The 23,522-nt window shown below is 42.4% G+C and overlaps 1 protein-coding gene across 2 annotated transcripts in view; it reads right to left on the bottom strand.

Moving 5' to 3' along the window:
* chd1 (chromodomain helicase DNA binding protein 1) overlaps positions 1-23,522 on the bottom strand; it is a 64,407-nt gene that overhangs the window by 10,271 nt on the left and 30,614 nt on the right. For both annotated transcript variants that reach the window (XM_061697455.1, XM_061697456.1), the window contains exons 15-32: positions 19,135-19,297; positions 16,577-16,729; positions 16,396-16,467; positions 16,134-16,283; positions 11,504-11,652; positions 11,319-11,415; positions 10,280-10,375; positions 10,038-10,208; positions 9,801-9,964; positions 9,678-9,719; positions 9,452-9,585; positions 9,188-9,326; positions 8,811-8,961; positions 5,704-5,826; positions 5,482-5,625; positions 5,111-5,395; positions 4,862-4,993; positions 1,209-1,387 (exon numbers count right to left, since the gene is read on the bottom strand). In XM_061697455.1, coding sequence (XP_061553439.1) covers positions 1,209-1,387; positions 4,862-4,993; positions 5,111-5,395; positions 5,482-5,625; positions 5,704-5,826; positions 8,811-8,961; positions 9,188-9,326; positions 9,452-9,585; positions 9,678-9,719; positions 9,801-9,964; positions 10,038-10,208; positions 10,280-10,375; positions 11,319-11,415; positions 11,504-11,652; positions 16,134-16,283; positions 16,396-16,467; positions 16,577-16,729; positions 19,135-19,297 — 2,544 coding nt within the window. The remainder of the gene's footprint in view (positions 1-1,208; positions 1,388-4,861; positions 4,994-5,110; positions 5,396-5,481; positions 5,626-5,703; positions 5,827-8,810; positions 8,962-9,187; positions 9,327-9,451; positions 9,586-9,677; positions 9,720-9,800; positions 9,965-10,037; positions 10,209-10,279; positions 10,376-11,318; positions 11,416-11,503; positions 11,653-16,133; positions 16,284-16,395; positions 16,468-16,576; positions 16,730-19,134; positions 19,298-23,522) is intronic.

Genomic DNA, 23,522 nt, shown 5'->3' with positions numbered 1-23,522 from the left:
CGCGTTATAACAAAGTCTTTGCCGTGTCTGTTGGCTTGTCATATAGGCAGACGACAGTACTGAAAAGTACTGCGTGGGTCCTTTTTCCTACTCCTCAGTGCAGAGTAACCATAATAGAGTCGCCGGTTCGAAGTGATCAGCACAGAGTTTGGAATGCTTGCTAGGCACCCATAGCTGATCATGCTTCTTCCCCTGTCGATTTGACTTTCCCTATCCACTGGTCACATAGTCCTTTTTCACTTGGAAAGCCAGAAAAAAACTCTTGCCACTGCCTGAACCATTTGTCCCACCAAATGCCACACAATAAACCATCGTGACATCGCTAAATCATGCGACAACAAATATACAAGGACGGGAACAACAAGCAAGGAACAATAGCACACAACGTCAAATGAACGGGCTGTTTGGCTCGTGTGACGTCGCAGTGACGGATAGAGCCGAAGACCGGAAGGCGCTGGATGCAAAAAGCAGAAGGTGCATTCTGCATCATATTTATGGATTTTAAGGCTGTATATCTGCTATATAATCACTCCGAAATGGCTGATGTGGTTTGTCAAGGGGTTCCAGAGTTAAAAGAAAAACCTTAAGATCTTTGTCCTCTGACCTTTAACATCTAGATGTAAATACCATAAAATAAAAGCTGGAATTCTGAACTTTTGTCTCATGTTCATCTTTTGATCAGAAAAACCCAAATGTCTTCAGTACACAACAAAAACAAAGGAATTGACCATGCCGTTCCCAATACCTTTGGAGGGGATTGTGTATACGTTTCCCTTTATGTTTTAGCATTAGCATCGTGGACAAAAGGCTAAGCTATGTGTTTGTTTTAATGTATACGTTTTGGACACGCACCTAGTTTGTTTCATTTGACAGTGACCCTCAACAGGGAGTGGCATTAAACAGTCACTGTTTGCCAAAGTGCTGCTTTTGTGAAGTGAGATGAGCACAATGCCACCATACAGCGCTCGTATCTCAAGTTAACAAGTTTGCAAGTCAAAGCAACAACAACAAAAATAGTCTGAATTGCGACTCGTCTCTTGAAAAACTAGGGGTCACTTGTATCTCAAGATACCACTGTATATAATAAACGTATTTAACTAATAATGATCAGTTTAGAGAGAGGCCAAATTTGTATTCAGTCTCTGGCAGGATTGCTTCCCAAACTTCCTGAGGACTTTGTTACAAAGAAGAGACAAAAGCATGCTTACTTTCTCCACTGCTTGATGAGGTCAGGATTGGAATATTCCTTCAGACACTCAGTGATGTGGTCTCCAATCTTGATGAGACATTGCCTGGTATGCTCGAGCTGCTCCCGCTCAGAAAGCCCCTTCTCCGGCCGGTCCAGCTGCTTCAGGGCTGCTTTCACGGGCCGCATTCTTTCTTTACACTGCAAAATTCAAAACTATTGATTCAGTTTCAAACATGAGTTGATTGGATCACATTGTCATTTTCATATAATTTTATCAATAATGCTAACGATATGGCCCACTGAATTTCCTTTAGAAATCAATACATTTGATTATTAATTGTTATCCATCATAATTCTCAGAAAAACATATATTCTTAATATTTTTCAATCTTTTAAGGCCAAAATGTCTTTACCGTGAGGTCTCCGAAATGACGTTTCGTGATTTGCAACATGTTTTCTTAAGATGCTAATTGCATTTTGGATATATAGGATTTTCTTTATATGCCTTAGAATGCATTTTCCCTGAAAACTAACAAATACATCTTAATGTCTTGAGTGTCTTTTTTTTTTGGGGGGTTCTTTTACAAACGGTCCTTCTTTGTCACTGAAGCTGCTTTTACCACGAATACCCCTGGCGAGAGCATCCTTATATTGCTGCAGTATACCAAGAGGGATGGTTCTGCTTATCGAACCACTTCCTGATCAATTCTTTAAGGTTTCCTGAGTAGTTTTACGAGGGAGAAAAAAAATAGTTCCACACAGTCTTCTACACTAAAGGCAACCATTTGATTTTAAATGATGTCTTGCTCGCAAATAATAAAGCTGGGTACGACATGAACACTTTTTGAGTGGTGGCCCGAAAGATTAACCAAGTCGTGGTGGCCCTGTCAGAAGCTGTACTGGCCCCGTATATTCATGATATGTTAAGTTTCAGTGATTATTTCGTATTTAGCATCTTGATACTGTATTATTTGCGACCCTTTAAGAAATTAGTACAATTGCATTCATGGCTATGACTCTGTTGACCCCACTAAAATCAAGGCAATGCAATTCAAAATATTTACTTGGCACTGACATTCCAACAGTGCTTTATCTTGTGCACACTATGTCCAGTGGGTACGGAAAGGATTCAGACCTCCTTCGATTGCAACCAGCCGTCCTGTCCCTGAGGCTGAATAAGACCCCCACAGCATGATACTGCCACCACCATGCTTCACTGTTGGGACTGTATTGGACAGATGATGAGCAGTGCCTGCTTTTCTCCACACATGCCGCTTAGAATTAAAGCCAAAAGGTTCTATCTTGGTCTCATCAGACCAGAGAATCTTATTTCTCACAATCTTTGAGTCCTTCAGGTGTTTTTTAGCAAACTCCACACAGGCTTTCATGTGTTTTGCACTGAGGAGAGGCTTCCGTCGGCCCATTCTGCCATAAAGCCCCGACTGGTGGAGGGCTGCAGTGATGCTTGACTTTCTAGAACTTTCTCCCATCTCCCCACTGCATCTTTGGAGCTCAGTCACAGTGATCTTTGGATTCTTCTTTACCTCTCTCACGAAGGCTCTTCTCCACCAATTCTTCAGTTTGGCCGGACGGCCAGCTCGAGGAAGGGTTCTGGTCGTCCCAAACGTTGTCCATTTAAGGATTATGGAGGCCACTGCGCTGTTAGGAACCTTAAGTGAATCAGAATTCTTTTTGTAACCTTGGCCTGAGCTGTGCCTTGCCACAATTCTGTCTCTTGAGCTCTTCAGGCATTTCCTTTGACCTCATGATTCATTTGCTCTGACATGCAGTGAGCTGAAAGGTCTTCTATACACAGGTGTGTGGCTTTCCTAATCAAGTCCAATCAGTATAATCGAACACAGCGAGACTCCAACGAAGGTGTAGAACCATCTCAAGGATGATCAGAAGAAATGGACAGCACCAGAGTTAAATATTAGTGTCACAGCGTAGGGTCTGAATACTTATGGCTGTGTGATATTTCAGTTTTTCTTTTTTAATAAATCTGCAAAGATTTCAACAATACATAAGTCTTCACAGCCTTTGCTCAATACTTAGTTGACAGCCTCAAGCCTCAAGTCTTTTTGACTATGATTCCACAAGCTTGGCACACCCATCTTTGGGCAGTTTTGCCCATTCTTCCTCGCAACACCTCTCAAGCTCCATCAGGTGGAATGGGGAGCGTCTGCCATTTTCAGATCTCTCCAGAGATGTTCGATCAGATTCAAGTCATTCAGAGTTGTCCTGAAGCCACTCTTTCGTTGTCTTGGCTATGTGCGTAGGGTCGTTGTTCTGTTGGAAGGAGCACTCTGGAGCAGGTTTTCATCCATGATGTCTCTGTACATTGCTGCACTCATCTTTCCCTCAATCCTGACTATTCTCCCACTTCCTAGCGCTGAAACACATCCGTACAGCATGATGCTGCCGCCACCATGCTTCACTGTAGGGATGATATTGGTCAGGTGAGGAGCGGTGCCTGCTTTCCTCCAAACATGACGCCTGGCATTCACGCCAAAGAGTTCAGACTTTGTCTCATCAGACCAGAGAATTTTCTCTCTCATGGTCTGAGAGTCCTTCAGGTGCCTTTTGGCAAACTCCAGGCAGGATGGCATGTGCCTTTTACGAAGGAGTGGCTTCCGTCTGGTCACTCTACCATACAGACCTGATTGGTGGAGTACTGCAGAGATGGTTGTCCTTCTGGAAGGCTCTCCCCTCTCTCCATAGAGGACCGCTGGAAATCTGACAAGAGTGACCATCGGGTTCTTGGTCATCTCCCTGGATAAGGCCCTTCTCCCCCGATTGCTGAGTTCAGACAGGTGGCCAGCTCTCGGAAGAACTTCTTCCATTTACGGATGATTGAGGCCACTGTGCTAATCGGAACCTTCAAAGCGGCAGAAATTCTTCTCTACCCTTCCTCAGATTTGTGCATCGAGACAATCCTGTCTCAGAGGTCTACAGACAATTCCTTTGACTACATGCTTGGTTTGTGCTCTGACATGCACTGTCACCTGTGGGACCTTGTGTGGAAAGGTGTTTGCCTTTCCAAATCATGTCCAATCAACTGAATTTACCACAGGTGGACTCCAATTAAGCTGTAGGAACCTCTCAAGTATGATCAGTGGAAACATGATGCACCTGAGCTCAATTTTGAGCTTCGTGGTAAAGGCTGTGAATACTTAGCTACACGATTTCTTGGGTTTATTTTTAATAAATTAGCAAAAATTTCAAAGACTTTCATCACATTGTCATTATGGGGCGTTGTGTGTAGAATCAGGAAAAAAAAATAATAAATTTCGTCCCATTTTGGGATGAGGCTGTCACAAAATGTGAAAAAAGTGAAGCGCTGTGAAAACTTTCCAGACGTACTGTATTTCAATGGGCCACCACCATTTGCTCTGTGAATAACGTCGCCTTGAGTACGATTGCCTAAAATGTTAAATCCTGAATAATTTTGTTCAAATATGACTGCAAGCGTGGCTGTTACAACACGGGAGACATTTACCCATATAAAATCAAGGCAACATAAAATTTGTGACCAAATAAAAATAAAACCGTAAAAACTCTCTTTACCGTTTATTGATGAAATTATATGAAAAGGACCCATCTATCCAATCACGTTGAAACAAACAAGACTTGAAAACCATCATGTCCAGCTTTCTGAATGTTTGAACATACCACACTAAAGGTTTTCTGGTCTAATTCTTCAGACTCCTCAGACACTGGAATATTCTCTCCACTTGCTGTTATATGGACTGGCACATCAGATGCTTTCTTTATCCGTTCTCTGACCTCGGTTTTGCTTTCAGTCTGTTGGAAAGAAGACAAACAACTTTTACCTTCACACCTGCAAGGTCCGTTCATCGTAGAATTAATAAAAAAAAAAAAATTATAATAAAATAAAAAAAAACATTAAAGTGGGCTCACCTTGTCCACATTGTCCTCTTGTTTCTGGATTGCTTCCAAAGGCTTTACTTCTTTTTTCTCTTTTGGCTCCTTTGTTTCTTTACTGTCCCAACTGTCTTCCTTCTTCTCCTTTTTGCATTCTTTCTTTATCTCCTCTTTATACTCCCTCTCACCAGATGAAGAGCCATCATCCTGTTGAGCCTCCTCCTCCTCTTCCTCGTCGTCATCCTCCTCCTGATTCTCTTCCTTCACTGTCTCTCTGTCTGTTCTGCCTCGTCTGCTCGTAGCCTTCACTGGCACCTCCTCCTGAAACAGTTAACGGCCCCACATTAACTCAAACAATTCCTTTTTGGCTACAAGCAGTCAAACATAAAAATGAATATTCAATGTACCTTTTCTTCCTCTATTTCATCCTCATCATCAGTTCTTTTGTCCGATGGAGGATCTGACGATGCGCTCTTAATCATCTCATCTATCGGAGTTGGCTTCAGAGTTTCTCTCTTTTTGCTTCTTGGCTTCCTCTTTCGAGAACTGGCCTACAAATGCAAAAGCGCGTTTCATCCAATGAATTAACAAAGAAATTAATGACGACAAAGCTTCAAGGTCAGACATACTGTCCCTGCTTGTTTCTGAGCTTCTCTTTTGGCAAGGTCCTTGCTCAGTAACTTGATGAGGTAGTCTGCTCTGGTCTGTAGCTGTTTGGCCTGGGGTTTCTTATCAGGGTCATCTGGTAGGAGCTGGAAGAGACAATTTTGACATTTTAAAAGAAAGAATATGACATTTTAGCGAGAGAGAAAGGGTCCAAATATGTATTGGTGAACACAAGCCATTCTGCGATGCTGATCAACCTTCAGTTTGTTTTGAATTTTTGAAAACGTTTTTTGAAATGGATTGATTCTGAACCCTTCAATCTTCAACCTCCTTAATTATGTTAACCCTTCTCCATTGCTCCCAAAGGTCACGTTACTGCCTTGAGTTGTGTTGATGACGGCTGAAATGAGCTATAGTGAGGTAAGATGATCTCAAGCATAACAATGGTTTAACCTCCATTTTTTGGTGAAACTAATGAGTTACGTCGAGAATTTTAGTTATGACTGGAGCGTTCAAAATGCTGAGTTACTACCTGCATTAATAACTAGGGATATTCGGTACTACATTTCTTCCGGACCAATACCAGTACGAGTATTTACTAGGGCCCAACCAATATGGATTCTTTGTTGATTCTGCTATTTGGCAGAATAAAATTGCAATCACCGACTCTTCAGTCGATTAATAATAATTTAAAAAATCACACAGATTATTTTAGACATGAGACTGTGAGTTCTGGGATGGACATGTCATAGAAACAATGAGTTTCCAACTCAGGAACAATGACCCTGCAACGTATTACGGAATACAGATACAGTAATCCTCCGTTATATCACAGTTCTTGCTTCGCGGTCCTGCTATATTGCAGATTTTTATTACAGGTGTTACTCTAATTTTTATACTATTTGTACAATATTTTTGTGTAATCCATTGCTCTTGCCCTCTCCTAATATATGTGCTTAGGTCTGTCACAAATAGTGTCCCAAAAACTATCACAACAAATTATAGTATCGCTGATGTTTTTTATGCCACTGACATAAGGATAGAGAAAAATAATTCAAGTACATCCTTTTCAAGAAGAATTAATTCTAATTATAAGAATAACACATGCAAACTAATTAATAGAAGATGTACTAGTGTCAACTCTTGTCGCCGATGTTGCGTGTGTTTCGCGGTTCCGCTGGGACCGCAACAAGGGCCACGACCCGAAGCACCTCAACGCGAAAACACAAAAGACCAGTGCAACAAATACGACACTGGCTGATCTGATGAGCAAAAATGTTGCTTAAACGTAAGAGTAGCAATAGAGGATGCCCGCTCCAGAGGTGGGTAAAATAGCCAAATATTGTACTCAAGTAAGAGTACTGTTACTTGTCAATAATGTGACTCAAGTAAAAGTAAAAAGTAGTCCTCCAAAAAATTACTTGAGTAAAAGGTACATAAGTGAAAAGATTACTCAAGTACTGAGTAAATAGTGAGTAACTGCTGATTTCTTTTTTAACCACAGCATAAACAAAAAAAATTACAAAATAAAATCTGAAAGTGAAAATTCTGATGTTGCTGTGTGTGTGCGTGTAAGCACAATAAAAACTACAACAAAACATGCAATTTACTGCACGGTGATTTCTAAAGTTATAAGTGAGCTGAAATATCCACATTTGTGCAGACCGTGCCAGACAACACATTACAATGGATGAAAGCTGTTGTTTTTGTTCGTCTAAATGTAAATAAGAGAGGCACACCGTTGCCTTCATTGGTAACGCCGACCTTCTCAAGATGGCCGCCACGTAGGCACAACAATCAGCCGGGCTGGCTTATCTTGTGTTAATACCTATGCCCGGGAAGCCCAATAGAAGACCTTTGGTGAGGTCCTGTGACTTTTGGTCGTTTGATTGTTGAACTAGTCTTAAACGTCACTATCGCTTAAATTGGATTGCCGCAAACAGTGCCCGATGCGGAAGTCGAAGTCATAGTCTCACGCACGAAATAGAATAATAAGCAATTACTGATAAATAAAAGTAGCGGGCGACATTTAGATCATTGTAACGGAGTAAGAGTACTGTTACTTCTTAACAGCAGTGTTCTTTTCTGGTGTTCAAGGAGTACGAAACAGCCTATGACGACGGAGTACCCCCCTCTCTCACCCACCAGAGAAACTCATCGGATCTACACGATTCATGTGAAGGTCCATAAAGACATGGATGAGAGAGGAAAAAAAAGAAAGAAAAATAAATCAGCAAATTTGAGAGCGAAAAACAAACAAACAATTGCTAATTGGAAAAGGGCTATTATCGGGCAAATAAATCGGCCGGACAATTAATCGGTTGAGCCCTAGTATTTACCTTTGAGTACTAAGCGATACAGAGTACTCATACAACAAGTACGGGGTGTCAAACAAATTTTTGTCACGGGCCACGTTGTAATTACGGTTTCCCTTAAAGTCTGTGTCTGTGGAACCATAAAAATTTCGCCTCATCATATTATTAGATAGACACACCAAATTTATGGAGTAGTTTTGAAATCTGATGTCAAGGATCAAAGTTAGTTCAACTATTGTTCAAGTTACTGTAAAAACTGCTTTGGTAACACTAAAATGATTGCAATATAATTTATGACATATGACAACTTGAAATTTTGATACAGATTAAAAAGAATCATGGAAGTTGACACATGATTTGCTTTCGTGAGCCACATAAAATGATGTGGCGGGCCGGATCTGGCCCCCGGGGCTCAAGTTGGAAACCTGTGCGCTAGCACTTTTGATCCATAAAATGTCAAGATATATAATGTCAGATAATTGTGAACAAAGACTACTGAAGAGGAAGACTTGATAAGGTTTTATTCCCTCAAGTATCGATGAGTGCTATTGGCAGTCTTCACGAGTACCCGATACCTTGAAATAAGGCTGGTATTGGCCCAATACCGAGACCTGGTATCAGTACTTGCCCATCCCTAGTATTAACAGAGCGCTGCATTGATTGAACTACTAAACAGAAAAAAGTGGTTTAATACACATCATTTACGTTGACATACGTCATCAAGCTAGTATATTGTGTAATATCACAAAATTAAGGATGACATTTTGTGTGATCTCTGAAGATCACTAAAGTTAAAAATGTTTGCTTGAACTCACCTTGTGTGTGAGATTGAGGTCTGGGTCCATTTTGATCATCTCCCAGCTGCCGTAACCGTACTCGTAGATTCCTATTAGCAGGCTGGAGTCATCCTCTTTCCCCCACTCAAGGTCAAAGTGTGCTGCCTTCGAGTGGCATGGAATCATATACCTATGAACAACAAACACACATGCGGAAACAGTCAAATTCAGCAACTCGAACAGTGTAAAACCAAATGGATCATTCTCATTTTAGATGGTACACCAACTGAGCTTTATTATAATTTACACTTTTTATTGAAGTATACGCAATGATTTGGTTCATTTGTACAACCTGAACATTTTTCTATAGCTTTTACATTAATTTAAAATCACACTATTTTAGTGTTTTCACCAACTTTTTTCTCTCCTCGGGATCTGCAGGGATTGCCTTGTGAAGTGGAGCTAGCTCTTCCTCATGAGATATAACGAGCTTAGCGTTGACTTGAACACCAGAGATCCTGAAGGTGGGCCCTTTTACCTTCCCTCTTCTGCCTCCTAGTTCAAATAAAAGCGTAGACAAATTAGCGTCAATTCTCAATGTCAATTTGCAGTGCCCAGCAAACACGTTTTACATGGCTAAAAGGCAGAGTTTCCTTCATCACAAAGATTTCTTTAGTTACCAGAACTTTTTTCTGGTCCACAGGGGTTTTCTCGTAACGTTCTCACACAACCGTTGTGAACCGTTTCAGCCAAGCGTTTCAGGTCATGTTCAGACTTATCCACAAGTTCGGCATCACGAGCAATAGCATCCAACCTGAGTCAAGATAGTGGCAAGGAAATGCTCAGAAGTCTGATCTGCATTTTGTGGCAAAAAGAAACAATAATCTCGAAAAATATTTCACTTACCGTTCCAATGGTCCCCCAAATTTCTTGTAACTTTTGACAAACCTGATAAGTAGTTAAATAACTGTAAACAGGCATGTGTAAATAGGCTATAAAATTAAAATGGAAAAATATCTTGTCAGTCACCTCCGGATCTCGGCGTCACTGAAACCCTTGATATTTTCCCGTGGAATGGTCCGAGGCCGACCTCGTTTCTTGGGCCTCTTTCGATCTGAGTGGGAGTCACTGTCGGACCCTGAGTATCTCCTGCTCCTGCTCGGTCTTCTCCCCTCATTGACATTAAAGCTCATCTGTTAAATAAACAAAGTAGTGTAGTATACTCAAAACAAAAAGTCTCGTAGTGAGGTTTTACTGTCTGATTACCTGTTTGGCACAATTCCTCATACGCGGCAGCATGTAGATTTCCTCGAGCTCCTTCTGTCTCTCTTCCTCCTCCATCCTCCTCCTCTGCTCCTGAGGAATGATGTCATCCCAACTCCGCTGGCTACGCTCGGAGTCTATTTCCTCTTCCTCCATCATGGTGAAGTTTGCAACCTGCACAGGCCACAGAGCCACGTCAACTTAGCAGATGCTGTCTTGAAGCAAATCAATTTGTAGTGTTTCACCTTGAATTGAGACAGAAGTTCTTCTCCCACCGTGGAAGGTCCAGGATCATTCTCTCTGGTCTCAGCTCTTTTGAGAATCTCATCAATATCCATTTCCTACACAACAGGATAAATCATGACATATGACAATACCTTGACGAAAAAGTGTAAACGAACAGACCCTTTCCAAAAAAATTGTATATCATGGAAAAGTTTATTTCTTTCCATTATTCTATTCAAAACGTTAAACATATAGATTAGAGATAAAGATTAACATATCGTTTTGAAAGTACCATATTTTGATTGATTTATCCATCCATCCATCCATTTTCTGAGCCACTTCTCCTCACAAGGGTCACGGGCGTGCTGGAGCCTATCCCAGCTATCATTGGGCAGGGGGCAGGGGGCAGGGTACACCCTGAACTGGTTGCCAGCCAATCGCAGGGCACATATAAACAAACAACCATTCGCACTCACATTCACACCTACGGGCAATTTAGAGTTGTCACTTAACCTACCATGCATGTTTTTGGGACGTGGGAGGAAACCGGAGTGCCCGGAGAAAACCGGGGAGAACATGCAAACTCCACACAGGCGGGACTGGGGATTGAACCCCGGTCCTCAGAACTGTAAGGCAGACGCTCTAAACTTCACAAACAATTATTATTTATTTATTTTTGTGTCAACTTGTAATTATGAATCATGGTTTACGACTGGGTTAAGTAGGTTTGGTCGTCATCAATTTCAAATTATTCTGGTTGGGATATTTTTAATGTAACCCTAATTTCTCTCCCCCTTTTTTTCGACAAAAACTGAGAATAGTGACTTCTTCACAGGATTCAAAGTTTTTGAATTCCTGATTCCGTGGGTTTTATGAGCTGGAAGCCAAAATAATGTAAAAACAAACAAATAAAAACTTGAAATTGTCGGCCCTGAATCTATAATCTATGAAAGTATAACTTTCTGAATGGAACTATGGAAATAAATAAACTTTTTCATGATATAAATTTTTTTTGGAAAGGGTCTGTATATTGTGTATTTTATTGATTTATTTTTTTACCTGGGGCTCCTGCTCTTCACCCTCTGGCTCTTTGAAAAGCTCCTCAGCACCAAATTTCAGGATTGCGGACAACTCTTCCTTGTTGAATGGTGCTGAACTGCAAATAATAAAGTGAAATGAGAATTAAAATTGGATGTACCACGTGGCAGGATATTCTTCGAAGGTAAGGACAATGTGTAGCTTGCCTAGAGGGAGCTGTGCCAGTGTGGAGGACTGTTTTTCCTGTTGTGTCCATCCTTTGAATGACAAGGTGATCCAGCACCATCTTTTTCTTTGCTCTTTCTATGATTTCTTCTTCCACTGAACCTTTTGTCACCAATCGATAGATGTTTACCTTAGAGACGAACACATGATTACAAATTGTCAGTTGTAGAAAATTCTACCAGGGCAACCAAGTGTCTGATGCCACATTTACCCGAAACATTCCTGAACAAACATTGCTTTCTTCTTACACACAGACCAAGATAATAATACTCAGTTTACAAGTCGGACAGGTAATTCATTTAACAATAAGTTCACTATTCCATTTATAGTTTGCGGATATTGTGCTGAAACGACATTATGTCACTGGTTATGTGTGGTTGTAATTATAGTATCTGATTAAAAGTGATTATGTGACAAGGATAAAACATGAGCGTCAGTACAGCCTGTCACTCACTGCTACGTACAGTGGGTACGGAAAGTATTCAGACCCCCTTAAATGTTTCACTCTTTGTTAGATTGCAGCCTTTTGCTAAAATAAGGTATTTTTTCCCCCAAATTAATGTACACACAGCACCACATATTGACAGAAAAAAACTGAATTGTTTAAAGTTTTGCAGATTTATTAAAAAAGAAAAACTGAAATATCACACTGCCATATATATTCAGACCCTTTGCTCAGTATTTAGTAGAAGCACCCTTTTGAGCTAATACAGCATAAGTACTTTAAAATTGCGTCAACTTTGGGGAATGATGCAACCATTTTTTCACACCTGGATTTGGGGATCCTCTGCCATTCCTCCTCGCAGATCCTCTACAGTTCTGTCAGGTTGGATGGTGAACGTTGGTGGGCAGCCATTTGCAGGTCTCTCGATAGATGCTCAATTAGGTTTGAGTCAAGGCTCTGGCTGGGCCATTCAAGAACAGTCACGGAGTTGTTCTGCAGCCACTTCTTCGTTATTTTAGCTGTGTGCTTATGGTCATTGTCTTGTTGGAAAGTGAACCTTCGACCCAGTCTGAGGTCCTGAGCACGCTGGAGAAGGTTTTCGTCCAGGATATACCTGTACATGGCCACATTCATCTTTCCTTCAATTGCAACCAGTCATCCTGTCCCTGCAGCTGAAAAACACCCCCACAGCATGATGCTACCAGCACCATGCTTCACCGTTGCGACTGTATTGGACCGGTGATGAGCAGTGCCTGCTTTTCACCACACATACCGCTTAGAATTAAGGCCATAAAGTTCTCTTGGTCTCATCAGACCACAGAATCTTATTTCTCACCATCTTAAGAGTCCTTCAGGTGTTTTTTAGCAAACTCCATGCGGGCTTTCATGTGTCTTGCACTGAGGAGAGGCTTCCGTCGGGCCACTCTGCCATAAAGCCCCGACTGGTGGAGGGCAGCAGAGATGGTTGACTTTCTAGAACTTTCTCCCATCTCCTGCCTGCGTCTCTGGAGCTCAGCCACAGTGAGCTTTGGGTTTTTCCTTACCACTCTCACCAGGGCTATTCTCCCCCGATTGCTCAGTTTGTCCGGACAGCCAGCTCTAGGAAGGGTTCTGGTCGTCCCAAACGTCTTCCATTTCAGGATCATGGAGGCCACTGTGCTCTTAGGAACATTAAATGCAGCAGATTTTTGTTTGTAACCTTGACCAGATCTGTGCCTTGCCACAATTCTGTCCCAGAGCTCTTCAGGAGGTTCCTTTGACCTCATGACTCTCATTTGCTTTGACATGCACTGTGAGCTGTAAGGTCTTATATAGACAGGTGTGTGGCTGTCCTAATCAAGTCCAACCAGTATAATCAAACACAGCTGCACTCCAATGAAGGTGTAGAACCATCTCAAGGACGATCAGAAGAAATGGACAGCACCCGAGTTAAATATATGAGTGTCACAGAAAAGGTTCTGAATACTTATGGCTGTGTGATTTCAGCTTTTCTTTTTAAATAAATCTGCAAAACTTTCAAGAATTCCGTTTTTTTTTTGGTCAATATGTGGTGCTGTGTGTACATTAATTTGGGGGAAAACTTGCAGCGGACTGTTTTTTGCTCATTGCGTGATGCAACCAACCCGAACCAATTCCAGCAGGCTTAGCTCCTTCTTTAACACAACGGACCGATACAAAGTCCACATCACTGAAGACGCTGCACTGATCCGCCGTCGATCACCCATTCCATTCTTCCCTCAATCGTGAACAGTACCCCAAGATACTTGAACTCCTCCACTTGGGGAAGGATCTCATCCCCGACCTGGAGAGGGCACGCCACCCTTTTCCGACTGAGGACTAGGGTCTCAGATTTGGAGGTGCTGATTCGCATCCCAGCCGCTTCACACTCTGCTGTGAACCGCTCTAGTGAGAGTTGAAGATCACGGCTTGATGAAGCCAACAGAACCACATCATCTGCAAAAAGCACAGATGCAATACTGAGGCCACCAAACCGGACCCCCTCTACGCCTCGGCTGAGTCTAGAAATCCTGTCCATAAAAGTTATGAACAGAATCTGTGACAAAGGGAAGTCTCACCGGAAATGAGTCCGACTTACTGCCGGCAATGCGGACCAAACTCTGACACCGGTTGTACAGGGACTGAACAGCCCGTATTAGCGGGTTCGGTACACCACACTCCCAACGCACCCCCCACAGGACTCCCCGAGGGACATGGTCAAAGTCCACAGAACACATGTAGACTGGTTGGGAGAACTCACATGCACCCTTGAGGAACCTGCCGAGGGTTTAGAACTGGTCCACTGTTCCATGGCCAGGACGAATACCACACTGCTCCTCCTGAATTTGAGATTCGGCTTCCCGATGCAGCCTCCTGAATACACCTTACACTCCCGATGCAGCACCCCTGAATACACCTTACCAGGGAGGCTGAGGAGTGTGATCCCCCTGTAGTTGGAACACACCCTCTCCTCCCCCTTCATAAAAAGGGGGACCACCACCCCAGTCTGCCAATCCAGAGGCACTGTCCCCGATGTCCACGCGATGTTGCAGAGGCATGTCAACCAGGACAGCCCCACAACATCCAGAGCCTTTAGGAACTCTTCCACCCCTGGGGCCTTGCGACCGAGGAGCTTTTTAACCACCTCGGTGACCTCAACCCCAGAGATAGGAGAGCCCGTCTCCATGTCTCAGTGTACCAAGACTCTGGGTACACTGAGACATGGGAAGGCGTGTCGGTGGAATTGTGTCGGTGGAATTGAGGAGGAATTGTGTCGGTGGAATTGAGGAGGTCTTTGAAGTATTCTCCCCACCAACTCACAACATCCCGAGTCGAGGTCAGCAGCGCCCCATCCCCTCTATACACAGTGTTGATGGTGCACCGCTTCCCTTTCCTGAGACGCCGGATGGTGGACTAGAATTTCCTCGAAGCCGTCCGAAGCCTCACCGAACTCCTCCCATGCCTGAGTTATTGCTTCAGCGGCCACCAAAGCTGTATTCCGCTTCGCCAGCAGCCGGTACCCATAAGCTGCCTAAAGTCCCACAGGCCAAAAAGGCCCGATAGGACTCCTTCTTTAGCTTGACTGCATCCCTCACCGTTGTCGTCCACCAACGGGTTTGGGGATTGCCGCCACGACAGGCACAGACCACCTTACGGCCACAGCTCCGGTCGGCCGCCTCAGCAATGGAGGCGCGGAACACGCTCCACTTGGACTCGATGTCCCCCGCCTCCCCCGGGACATGAGCAGAGTTCTGTCGGAGGTGAGAGTTGAAGCTCCTGCTGACAAGGGATTCTGCCAGACGCTCCCAGCAGACCCTCACGATACGTTTGGGCCTGCGACTCGACCATTCAGCCCATTTTTCTTCAAGTGCATTTTTCTTCTATTGTGCATCTTGAAACATCCACACCACTTTTTTTCCCAGAGAGTTCTATATTTCAGCTGAAGTCATCATTGGGTTTTTCTTTGCATCTCGAACAATTTTCCTGACAAAAAGTTTTGTTGGTCGACCTGATCATGGTTTGGTTTCAACAGAATCTCTCATTTTCCACTTCTTAATGAGAGTTTGACACTGCTGATTGGGATTCTCAGTTCCTTGGATATCTTCTTATACCCCTTTCCTGTTTTATACAGTTCAATTACCTTTTCCCGCAGATCTTTTGACAATTCTTTTGCTTTCCCCATGACTCAGAATCCAGACATGTCAGTGCAAGGGCTCCTGTCAAGAGCCCAGAAACTCACTGAACCTTTATACGCACACTGATTACAAGCAGGCAGATCACAGGTGTGGATGGTTACCTTTAGTCGACATTCAAACTCATTTGTGTCAACTTGTGTGCATGTTATCAGGCCAAAATCTCAAGGGTATGTAAACTTTTGATGAGGGTCATTTGTGTAGTTTCTGTTGTCATTATGATTTAAAAAGAGTAAACACAGTTGTTTGATAATAAATGGCTTTACCCAGGCACTTACCATTAGTGAAATAAACTTTTTTGTGTTATCATTCATATTCTCAGAAAAAAGGCCTAGAAATCATAGATTCTGCCAGGGTATGTAAACTTATGAGCACAACTGTAATTGATTTAGGGGGCGGGGGAAATGCCTTGACCCAAAAACGGATTGATCGATTAAATCTATTTGTCATCCAGCCCGAATGTATTGTTTTGCTTACTTGTCTCTTCTGTCCAATCCTGTGGGCTCTGGCCTGGGCTTGAAGATCATTTTGGGGGTTCCAGTCCGAGTCAAAGATGACGACCGTGTCAGCTGAAGCCAGATTGATACCAAGGCCACCAGCACGTGTGGACAACAGGAAACAGAAATCCTGGGGAGACGTTTTGGGGGGGAATATGGGTGTATGAGAGTGTATGAGATAGCCATGTTTCTCAAATGATCAATTATGCTACCTAAAATACCATTGTATGATCGAAACTTGCCTCTGAACCATCAGCATTAAAATGATCCAGTGCCTGCTTCCTCATCTCGCCCTTGATGGAGCCATCTAATCTCTAATTGGATCAACAAAGACCAATCAATTAACAAAAAACAATAGCCCCAAAAAAATACATCGTGATCTATGTACAAAAAAATCTGATGGTTACTGAGCTGAAAAGACACCTGAAAAAGGAACTGTCGGCTTCTCAGGTAATCGGCAAGGATATCCAGCATCCGAACCATCTGGGAGAAGATTAGAACTCTGTGGCCTCGCTCTTTCAGACGAACCAGCAACTTGTCCAATAAAACCAGCTTCCCACTGCTGCGGATAAGTTGCTGAAAGGAAAAGATAAAAAGACAATTCGCTCTATTACTTACCTTAATTTCTCATGTATAATGCACATTTCCCCCCCCAAAAAAATTGTCAAGTCAATACTGCATTATACATAGGTATAGAGAATGAAAAAATTTTTGCACGTTTTATAAATGTATGCCGCCATCTAGAGGTTATGAAAAAGCTGTACACTTTTATTCCAATATGCCACCGCCACCTTAGAGGTTATGAGAAAGGTGTACACTTTCATTCTAATATGACAGGGGTACATATGACTGCATATATGTCCTGTTGTGTATGAGTTTACATACTCTGGCAGAATTTGTGAAATATTTATTTATTTATTTTTTAAATACGACTGATGACTGAACCACAACCATCATTAATTTCTTTATTGTTATGTTTTGTTTAATAAAAATGCTTTTCTGAAATGCTTGACAGTTTAATTTGAATCATATTCAAATAAAATTAAATGTGTTTCGCCTGGCCCTTCATGTTTTCTTCAAAGAATTGTACCCATCTTACAAATTTTGCCTGGGTAATCAAACATATGAGCACAACTGTGTGTTTTCTCATTTACTAAATAAAAGTAGGACTGTGAATTTCAAAATAAGAGCAAGTAAATAAAAAAAGTATTACATGCTCAAATAAAGGGCTTAACTTTAGAATTCTTATTTTACAAAACTAACAAAATACAAATAATACTTCATGTTTTGATCATATGGGTAGAAGAAAAATCATGCATTGTAAAAATGTATTATACATATGTAGAAGTCTTTTCCAGAATGTTGAGGTCAACTTTGGGGGTGCATATTATACATGGGTGCGGTGCGCATTATACACGAGAAATGACGGTACTTTCAAACTGCACTTTAAAGTTTGGGCTATAAACCACAATTTTCCCCTTCAATCCATCCATTTTCTGAGTCGCTTCTCCTCACTAGGGTCGTGGGAGTGCAGGAGCCTATCCCAGCTATCATCGGGCAGGAGGTGGGGTAGACCCTGGTTGCCACCCAATCGCAGGGCACATACAAACAAACAACCATCCGCACACACATTCACACCTACGGGCAATTTAGAGTTGTCAATTAACCTTCCATGCAGGTTTTGGAGATGTGGGAGGAAACCAGAGTGCCCGGAGAAAACCCATGCAGGCACAGGGAGAACATGCAAACTCTACACTGGCGGGGCCGGGGATTGAACCCCAGTCCTCAGAATTGCGAGGCAGACGCTCTAATCAGGCGTCCACCGTGCCGCCTCCCCTTCAATCCCTGCGGTTTAAACAACGTGCTTAAGGCTTTACTGATTACTTGAGGTTAAAAGTAACGTAGTTACTTTATTGATTACTTGATTTCAAAAGTAACTAAGTGAGAAAAATAACTTTTTAGTTACTTTCAGCAGCATCCAAATGGCAGGATTTTCACTTATCCACAGTACAAAAAAAGCATTAGCTTAACCGTACGCATTACTTGGTAATATACGCCACAAGAATACAGAAAGAGGTCATCAACATGAACCAATAACTTAAATATTAGTGTAGTTGACGCAATTTTAAAGCAGCAACTTAGTGCAGACTTGACAGGAAAAAACAAGCACACCATTCTCAGTACACTTCTCTGAAGTCTCTTAACTGATAGATGCCGATTGTGGCACAGGAAGGCAAGTCTGTGTGTGTGTGTGTGTGTGTGCGCGCCAATGACATGGGTAACTTACACATCTGTGAAGGCACCATTAATGCTGAAAGGTACATACAGGTTTTGGAGAAACATATGCTGCCATCCAAGCAACGTCTTTTTCATGGACGCCCCTGCTTATTTCAGCAAGACAATGCCAAACCACATGCTGCACGTGTTACAACAGCGTGGCTTCGTAGTAAAAGAGTGCGGGTACTAGACTGGCCTGCCTGTAGTCCAGACCGGTCTCCCATTGAAAATTCGTGGCGCATTATGAAGGGTAAAATACGACAACGGAGACCCCGGACTGTTGAACAGCTGAAGCTGTACATCAAGCAAGAATGGGAAAGAATTCCACCTACAACGCTTCAACAATAAGTGTCCTCAGTTCCCAAAAGTTTATTGAATGTTGTTAAAAGAAAAGGTGATGTAACAGTGGTAAACATGACCCTGTCCCAGCTTTTTTGGAACATGTTGCAGCCATAAAATTATAAGTTCATGATTATTTGTCAAGTTTATCAGTTTGAACATTAAATATCTTGTCTTTGTAGTGTATTCAATTAAATATAGGTTGAACATGATTTGCAAATCATCGTATTCTATTTTTATTTATGTTTAACACAACGTCCCAACTTCATTGGAATTGGGGTTGTACTTGGAGGGAGTAGGGTGGAGTAATATGGCTTGAAAATAAAATTAGATTTTTTTCATAAAATAAAAACTGAAAATCAAACCTGTAATGCTTCAGCTCTGTTAAGGAATTCATGGTCCTCGGGAGGTTTGATCAGGTAACAGTGGTTACAGCACTTCTTCAACTCCATCATGATGTTTAGGAAACCCGATGTGCTGCCTTTGGTACCTTTACTCAAAGCCTTGTAGTTCCTTGTCAGGATCCATCTACATTTACGAGACACACAGAGAAAGAAAGAGGAGTGATGGTGAGAGAACGCTATCATTTTCACCTGTGGTGATTAATCTATGACACTGAACATGCATCCAATAATTGCCAGAAGAGGTTGCATACCTCTTAAAGGCAAAGTGAGAGAAAGGAGGTGACCTCAGAATTAAAATACTTTTTTGTGATAGTAAAATCTAAGGTGGAAGCTGCAACGCAAGCACCTTCCACACTGCCCCGTTACAAAACTGGAAAATCACTGGAGAGAGACATTCTGATTGGACATTCACATGGCTTTTGCGACTTCACTTCGTCAGATACTTTGACGCGTGGCAACTTCGGCATGAGGATCTGGGACAGCGAAAATAGCTTTTAACACATAGGCGTAATCGTGAGTCTCGGGCATCAGACATGGTCATAGCTTGCCACTATCCCCTTACACACTGACTTTTCACTTTTTTTTTTTTTTTGGTCCTGTTTTGCTGTTAGGTCAAGCAGAAAGGAGGATCTGTATCCCTTTTATGCCGTAACAGTTTTCGTGTGTCACAGTGGACTTTTTAAGCTGCCGGTGTGGTTTCTTACGATTCTAATTGATATTTATTGATAATCAGTCGATCGGTCGAACAGAACAAGGTTTTTAGAGGGGAGTGAGAAAAGACGACAACAGGAACCAGGATGTACAACTGAAGTGTGGTGGGAGTGGCTATGTAAATTATAAACCTCTCTAGGACCAGAGTGGGAGTGAGGGGATACCCAAGCAATTTGCATATTCATGAGTTATTTGTCGCAATGAGTGAGTGGCCCCACACCCAGCGAATAAATCCCAGGGGTGCGTGTCTGCGGACACAGGCAAGTGAATTGACACCGTTTCACATGGCGCAATGACTGACAGAATTGTTCTGTAACTGCTGTGCCTGACCACAGAGGCTGAGGACCCCACCCAATCAATCGAGAGCCGGGGTCATGCCCAGGAGTCCACCTGAGAACAGCCTGGTGAACGGGACTTGTCCCACGACGAGGGACCCAGGGCGGTCCACCAGCCCCACCCAGGCACCCACCCAGGGCCCACAATGCAGCCCCGCCCAGCCTGAGACGGTATCCCTTGTTTGAAATGACAGTGGACTTTGATATTGTACAAGGGTGTACATATATTGTAATTCCTCTTCTGAATCACAATCACAATGGTGAATTATTTAGGATTTTTTCACAAATAACAGAGTACTCATCAGCAGAACTGAAAGGTGCAAATCCGGTCGGGTTTTAGACGAAGAGGGCAGGAGAATTTTTTTTATTAAAATCGCCTCTCCACCCTCGAAGTTCCCCCGGTGCCACATTTCAAACTATCTTCCATACAGACATATCCAGATCCAACTCCATTCTGATGTAATAAAACGTCCTTCACAGTGTAAATTGGTAATAATGCAGTCAGCTCTAAGTGGGAATGGGAATATACAGACCCTTTCCAAAAAAATGTAAACCATGGAAAAGTTTATTTCCCTAATTCCATTCAAAAAGTTATACTTTCATAGATTATTGATTCAGGACCCACAATTTAAACAATTTCAAGTATTTATTTGTTTATTTTTACACAACTTGAGATTCCAGCTCATAAAACCCACGAAATCAGGAATTCAAAAATCATCATTTACTTCAGTTTTTGTTGAAAAAAAGAAAAAAAAAAAGAAATTAGGGTCACATTAAAATCAATCAAAATGGTACCTACAAAACGACATTTTGACCTTCAATACTTGGTTGGGAATCCCTTTGCTTTAATCCCTGCCTCGATGCGCCGTGGGCACTGAGGCAATCAGCCTGTGGCATTGCCTGGAAATTAAGGAAGCCCAGATTTCTTCTTTGTTTTTGGGTCTGGTGCCCCTCATTTTCCTCTTGATAAACCCCATTGAGAATCTATGGGGTTCAGTTCCGGAGAGTTGGCTGGCCAGTCAAGCACTGTGATGGAATGGGCATCAAAGCAGGTTTGCCCCTCATTTTCCTCTTGATAAACCCCATTGAGAATCTATGGGGTTTAGTTCCGGAGAGTTGGCTGGCCAGTCAAGCACTGTGATGGAATGGGCATCAAAGCAGGTTTTGGAGCTTCTGGTGGTATGGGCAGGGGCCAGGTCCTGCTCGAAGATGAAATCTGCATCTCCATACAGATCTTCGAAAACATTCTGGTAGACTGTTGCGGTGACCTTGGATTTAAGAAAGCAGAGTTTTGCACTGGACATTGCCCCCCAAATCATGACTGTGGGTATTTCACATTGGAGTTCAAGCAGCTGTTCTTCACCCATCTTCCTCCAAACCCTTGGATCTTGATTCCCGAATGAAAGGCACACTTTCATTGGAAAAGAGGACCTCGGACCATGTCCAACAGTCCAATCCACTTTCTCCTTGGCCCAGTTGAGACGCTCCCTACGTTGGCTCAGGCTCAGAAGCGGCTTGATCCGAGGAACCCGACAGTTGTAGCCCATCTGAATGTGGTGGTTTTTGAAGCTGTGACTCCCGCCTCAATCCACTCTTTCTGGATCTCTGGTAGATTTTTGAATCTTCTATGTTTGATAATCCGCTGAAGTCCACGGTCATCTCTTTTGCTGGTGCACCTTCTCCTGCCACATTTTCCCCTTTCACTAAACTTTCCATTGATATGCTTGAACACTCTGAACAGCCAGCCTCTTAGCTATGAATTTTTGTGGCTTACCTATCAAGGGTATCAATGATGGTCTTCTGGCCAGTTGTCAAGTTTGCAGTCTTCCTCATATTGAAGCCAACCGAGACAACTGAACCAAACTGAAGCAATTTAATGACACCTGGAGAAACATAATCTATAATCTGAATCTATCATCTATGAAAGTTTTAACTTTTTGAATGGAATTATGGAAATAAACTTTTCCATGATACTAAAATGTTTGTGAAAGGGTCTGTAGTGTTTTGCCTAGACTCTCCTGATTGTTCCTCTCCGTGACCAGGATTTGAACTAGGGTTCTCACTGTCCCATAATTTACAACTACCATCGTTGGTCGCAACATACTTTGCTTGTTGGAACGTACTCTATGACGGCTGTAAACTCAAGGTCACATTAAGATGTTAGAAATAGAAACACATTTTGTGTTGAAATTTCAAGAACAACATCAACATCAACAATATCAGCTGCCCGAGAGACGCGTTCTGTGGGCTGACGAGTGTCGGATGTATTGTTTTACGGTGGGCCATCGGCACACTCAGACCCGCCAAAGGTGTACTCTTGGCAGGCATGCAATGCAGACAGACTGAGGCTTCACCCGAGGACTCCATGGACCTTTATAAAATGTATTTATTTATTTATTTATTTATTAAAATCCCCTCGAGCTTTTGAATCCCACTGGTGGGTAGTGGGGGTGATTATAGGCGGTGGGCGGCATTCCAATCACCCAACAATTAGTACAAAATTACTCCGTTAGTCGACGATATATCTATAGGATAATCGATTCTAAAAAGATTTGATACTGACAGCAGAGATTTTTTTGGGGGGTGGGGACTAAAATAAATAACCTGGGTGTCATTGGGAGGCACTGCAGGGTCTTTTCCAGAATAAGTCAGAACCCTATAGAGATCAGGCATTTTTTATCCATGTAATTACAACCCCAAATCCAGTGAAGTTGGGACGTTGTGTTAAACATAAATACAAATAGAATACAATGATTTGCACGTTCAACCTATATTTAATTGAATATACTACAAAGACAAGATACTTTGTTTTTAGCAAATAATCATTAACTTAGAATTTTATGGCTGTAACACATTCTAAAAAAGTTGTGTTACATCATATTTTTTTTAACAACATTCAATAAACGTTTGGGAAATGAGGAAACTAATTGTTGAAGCTTTGTAGGTGGAATTTTTTCCCCATTCTTGCTTGATGTACAGTTTCAGCTATTCAACAGTCCGGGGTCTCCATTGTCGTATTTTGCCCTTCATAATGCGCCACGTATTTTCAATGGGAGACAGGTCTGAACTGCAGGCAGGCCAGTCTAGTACCCGCCCTCTTTTACTACGAAGCCACGCTGTTGTAACACGTGCAGCATGTGGTTTGGCATTGTCTTTCTGAAATAAGCAGGGGAATCCATGAAAAAGACGTCGCTTGGATGGCAGCATATATTTCTCCAAAACCTGTATGTACCTTTCAGCATTAATGGTGCCTTCACAGATGTGTAAGTTACCCATGCCATTGGCACTAACACAGCCCCATAC

Source organism: Phycodurus eques, chromosome 15, assembly GCF_024500275.1.
Source record: "Phycodurus eques isolate BA_2022a chromosome 15, UOR_Pequ_1.1, whole genome shotgun sequence".
Taxonomy (NCBI): Eukaryota; Metazoa; Chordata; class Actinopteri; order Syngnathiformes; family Syngnathidae; genus Phycodurus; species Phycodurus eques.
The sequence above is the reverse complement of the archived record's forward strand: the minus strand, read 5'-3'. Positions and strand labels throughout refer to the sequence as shown.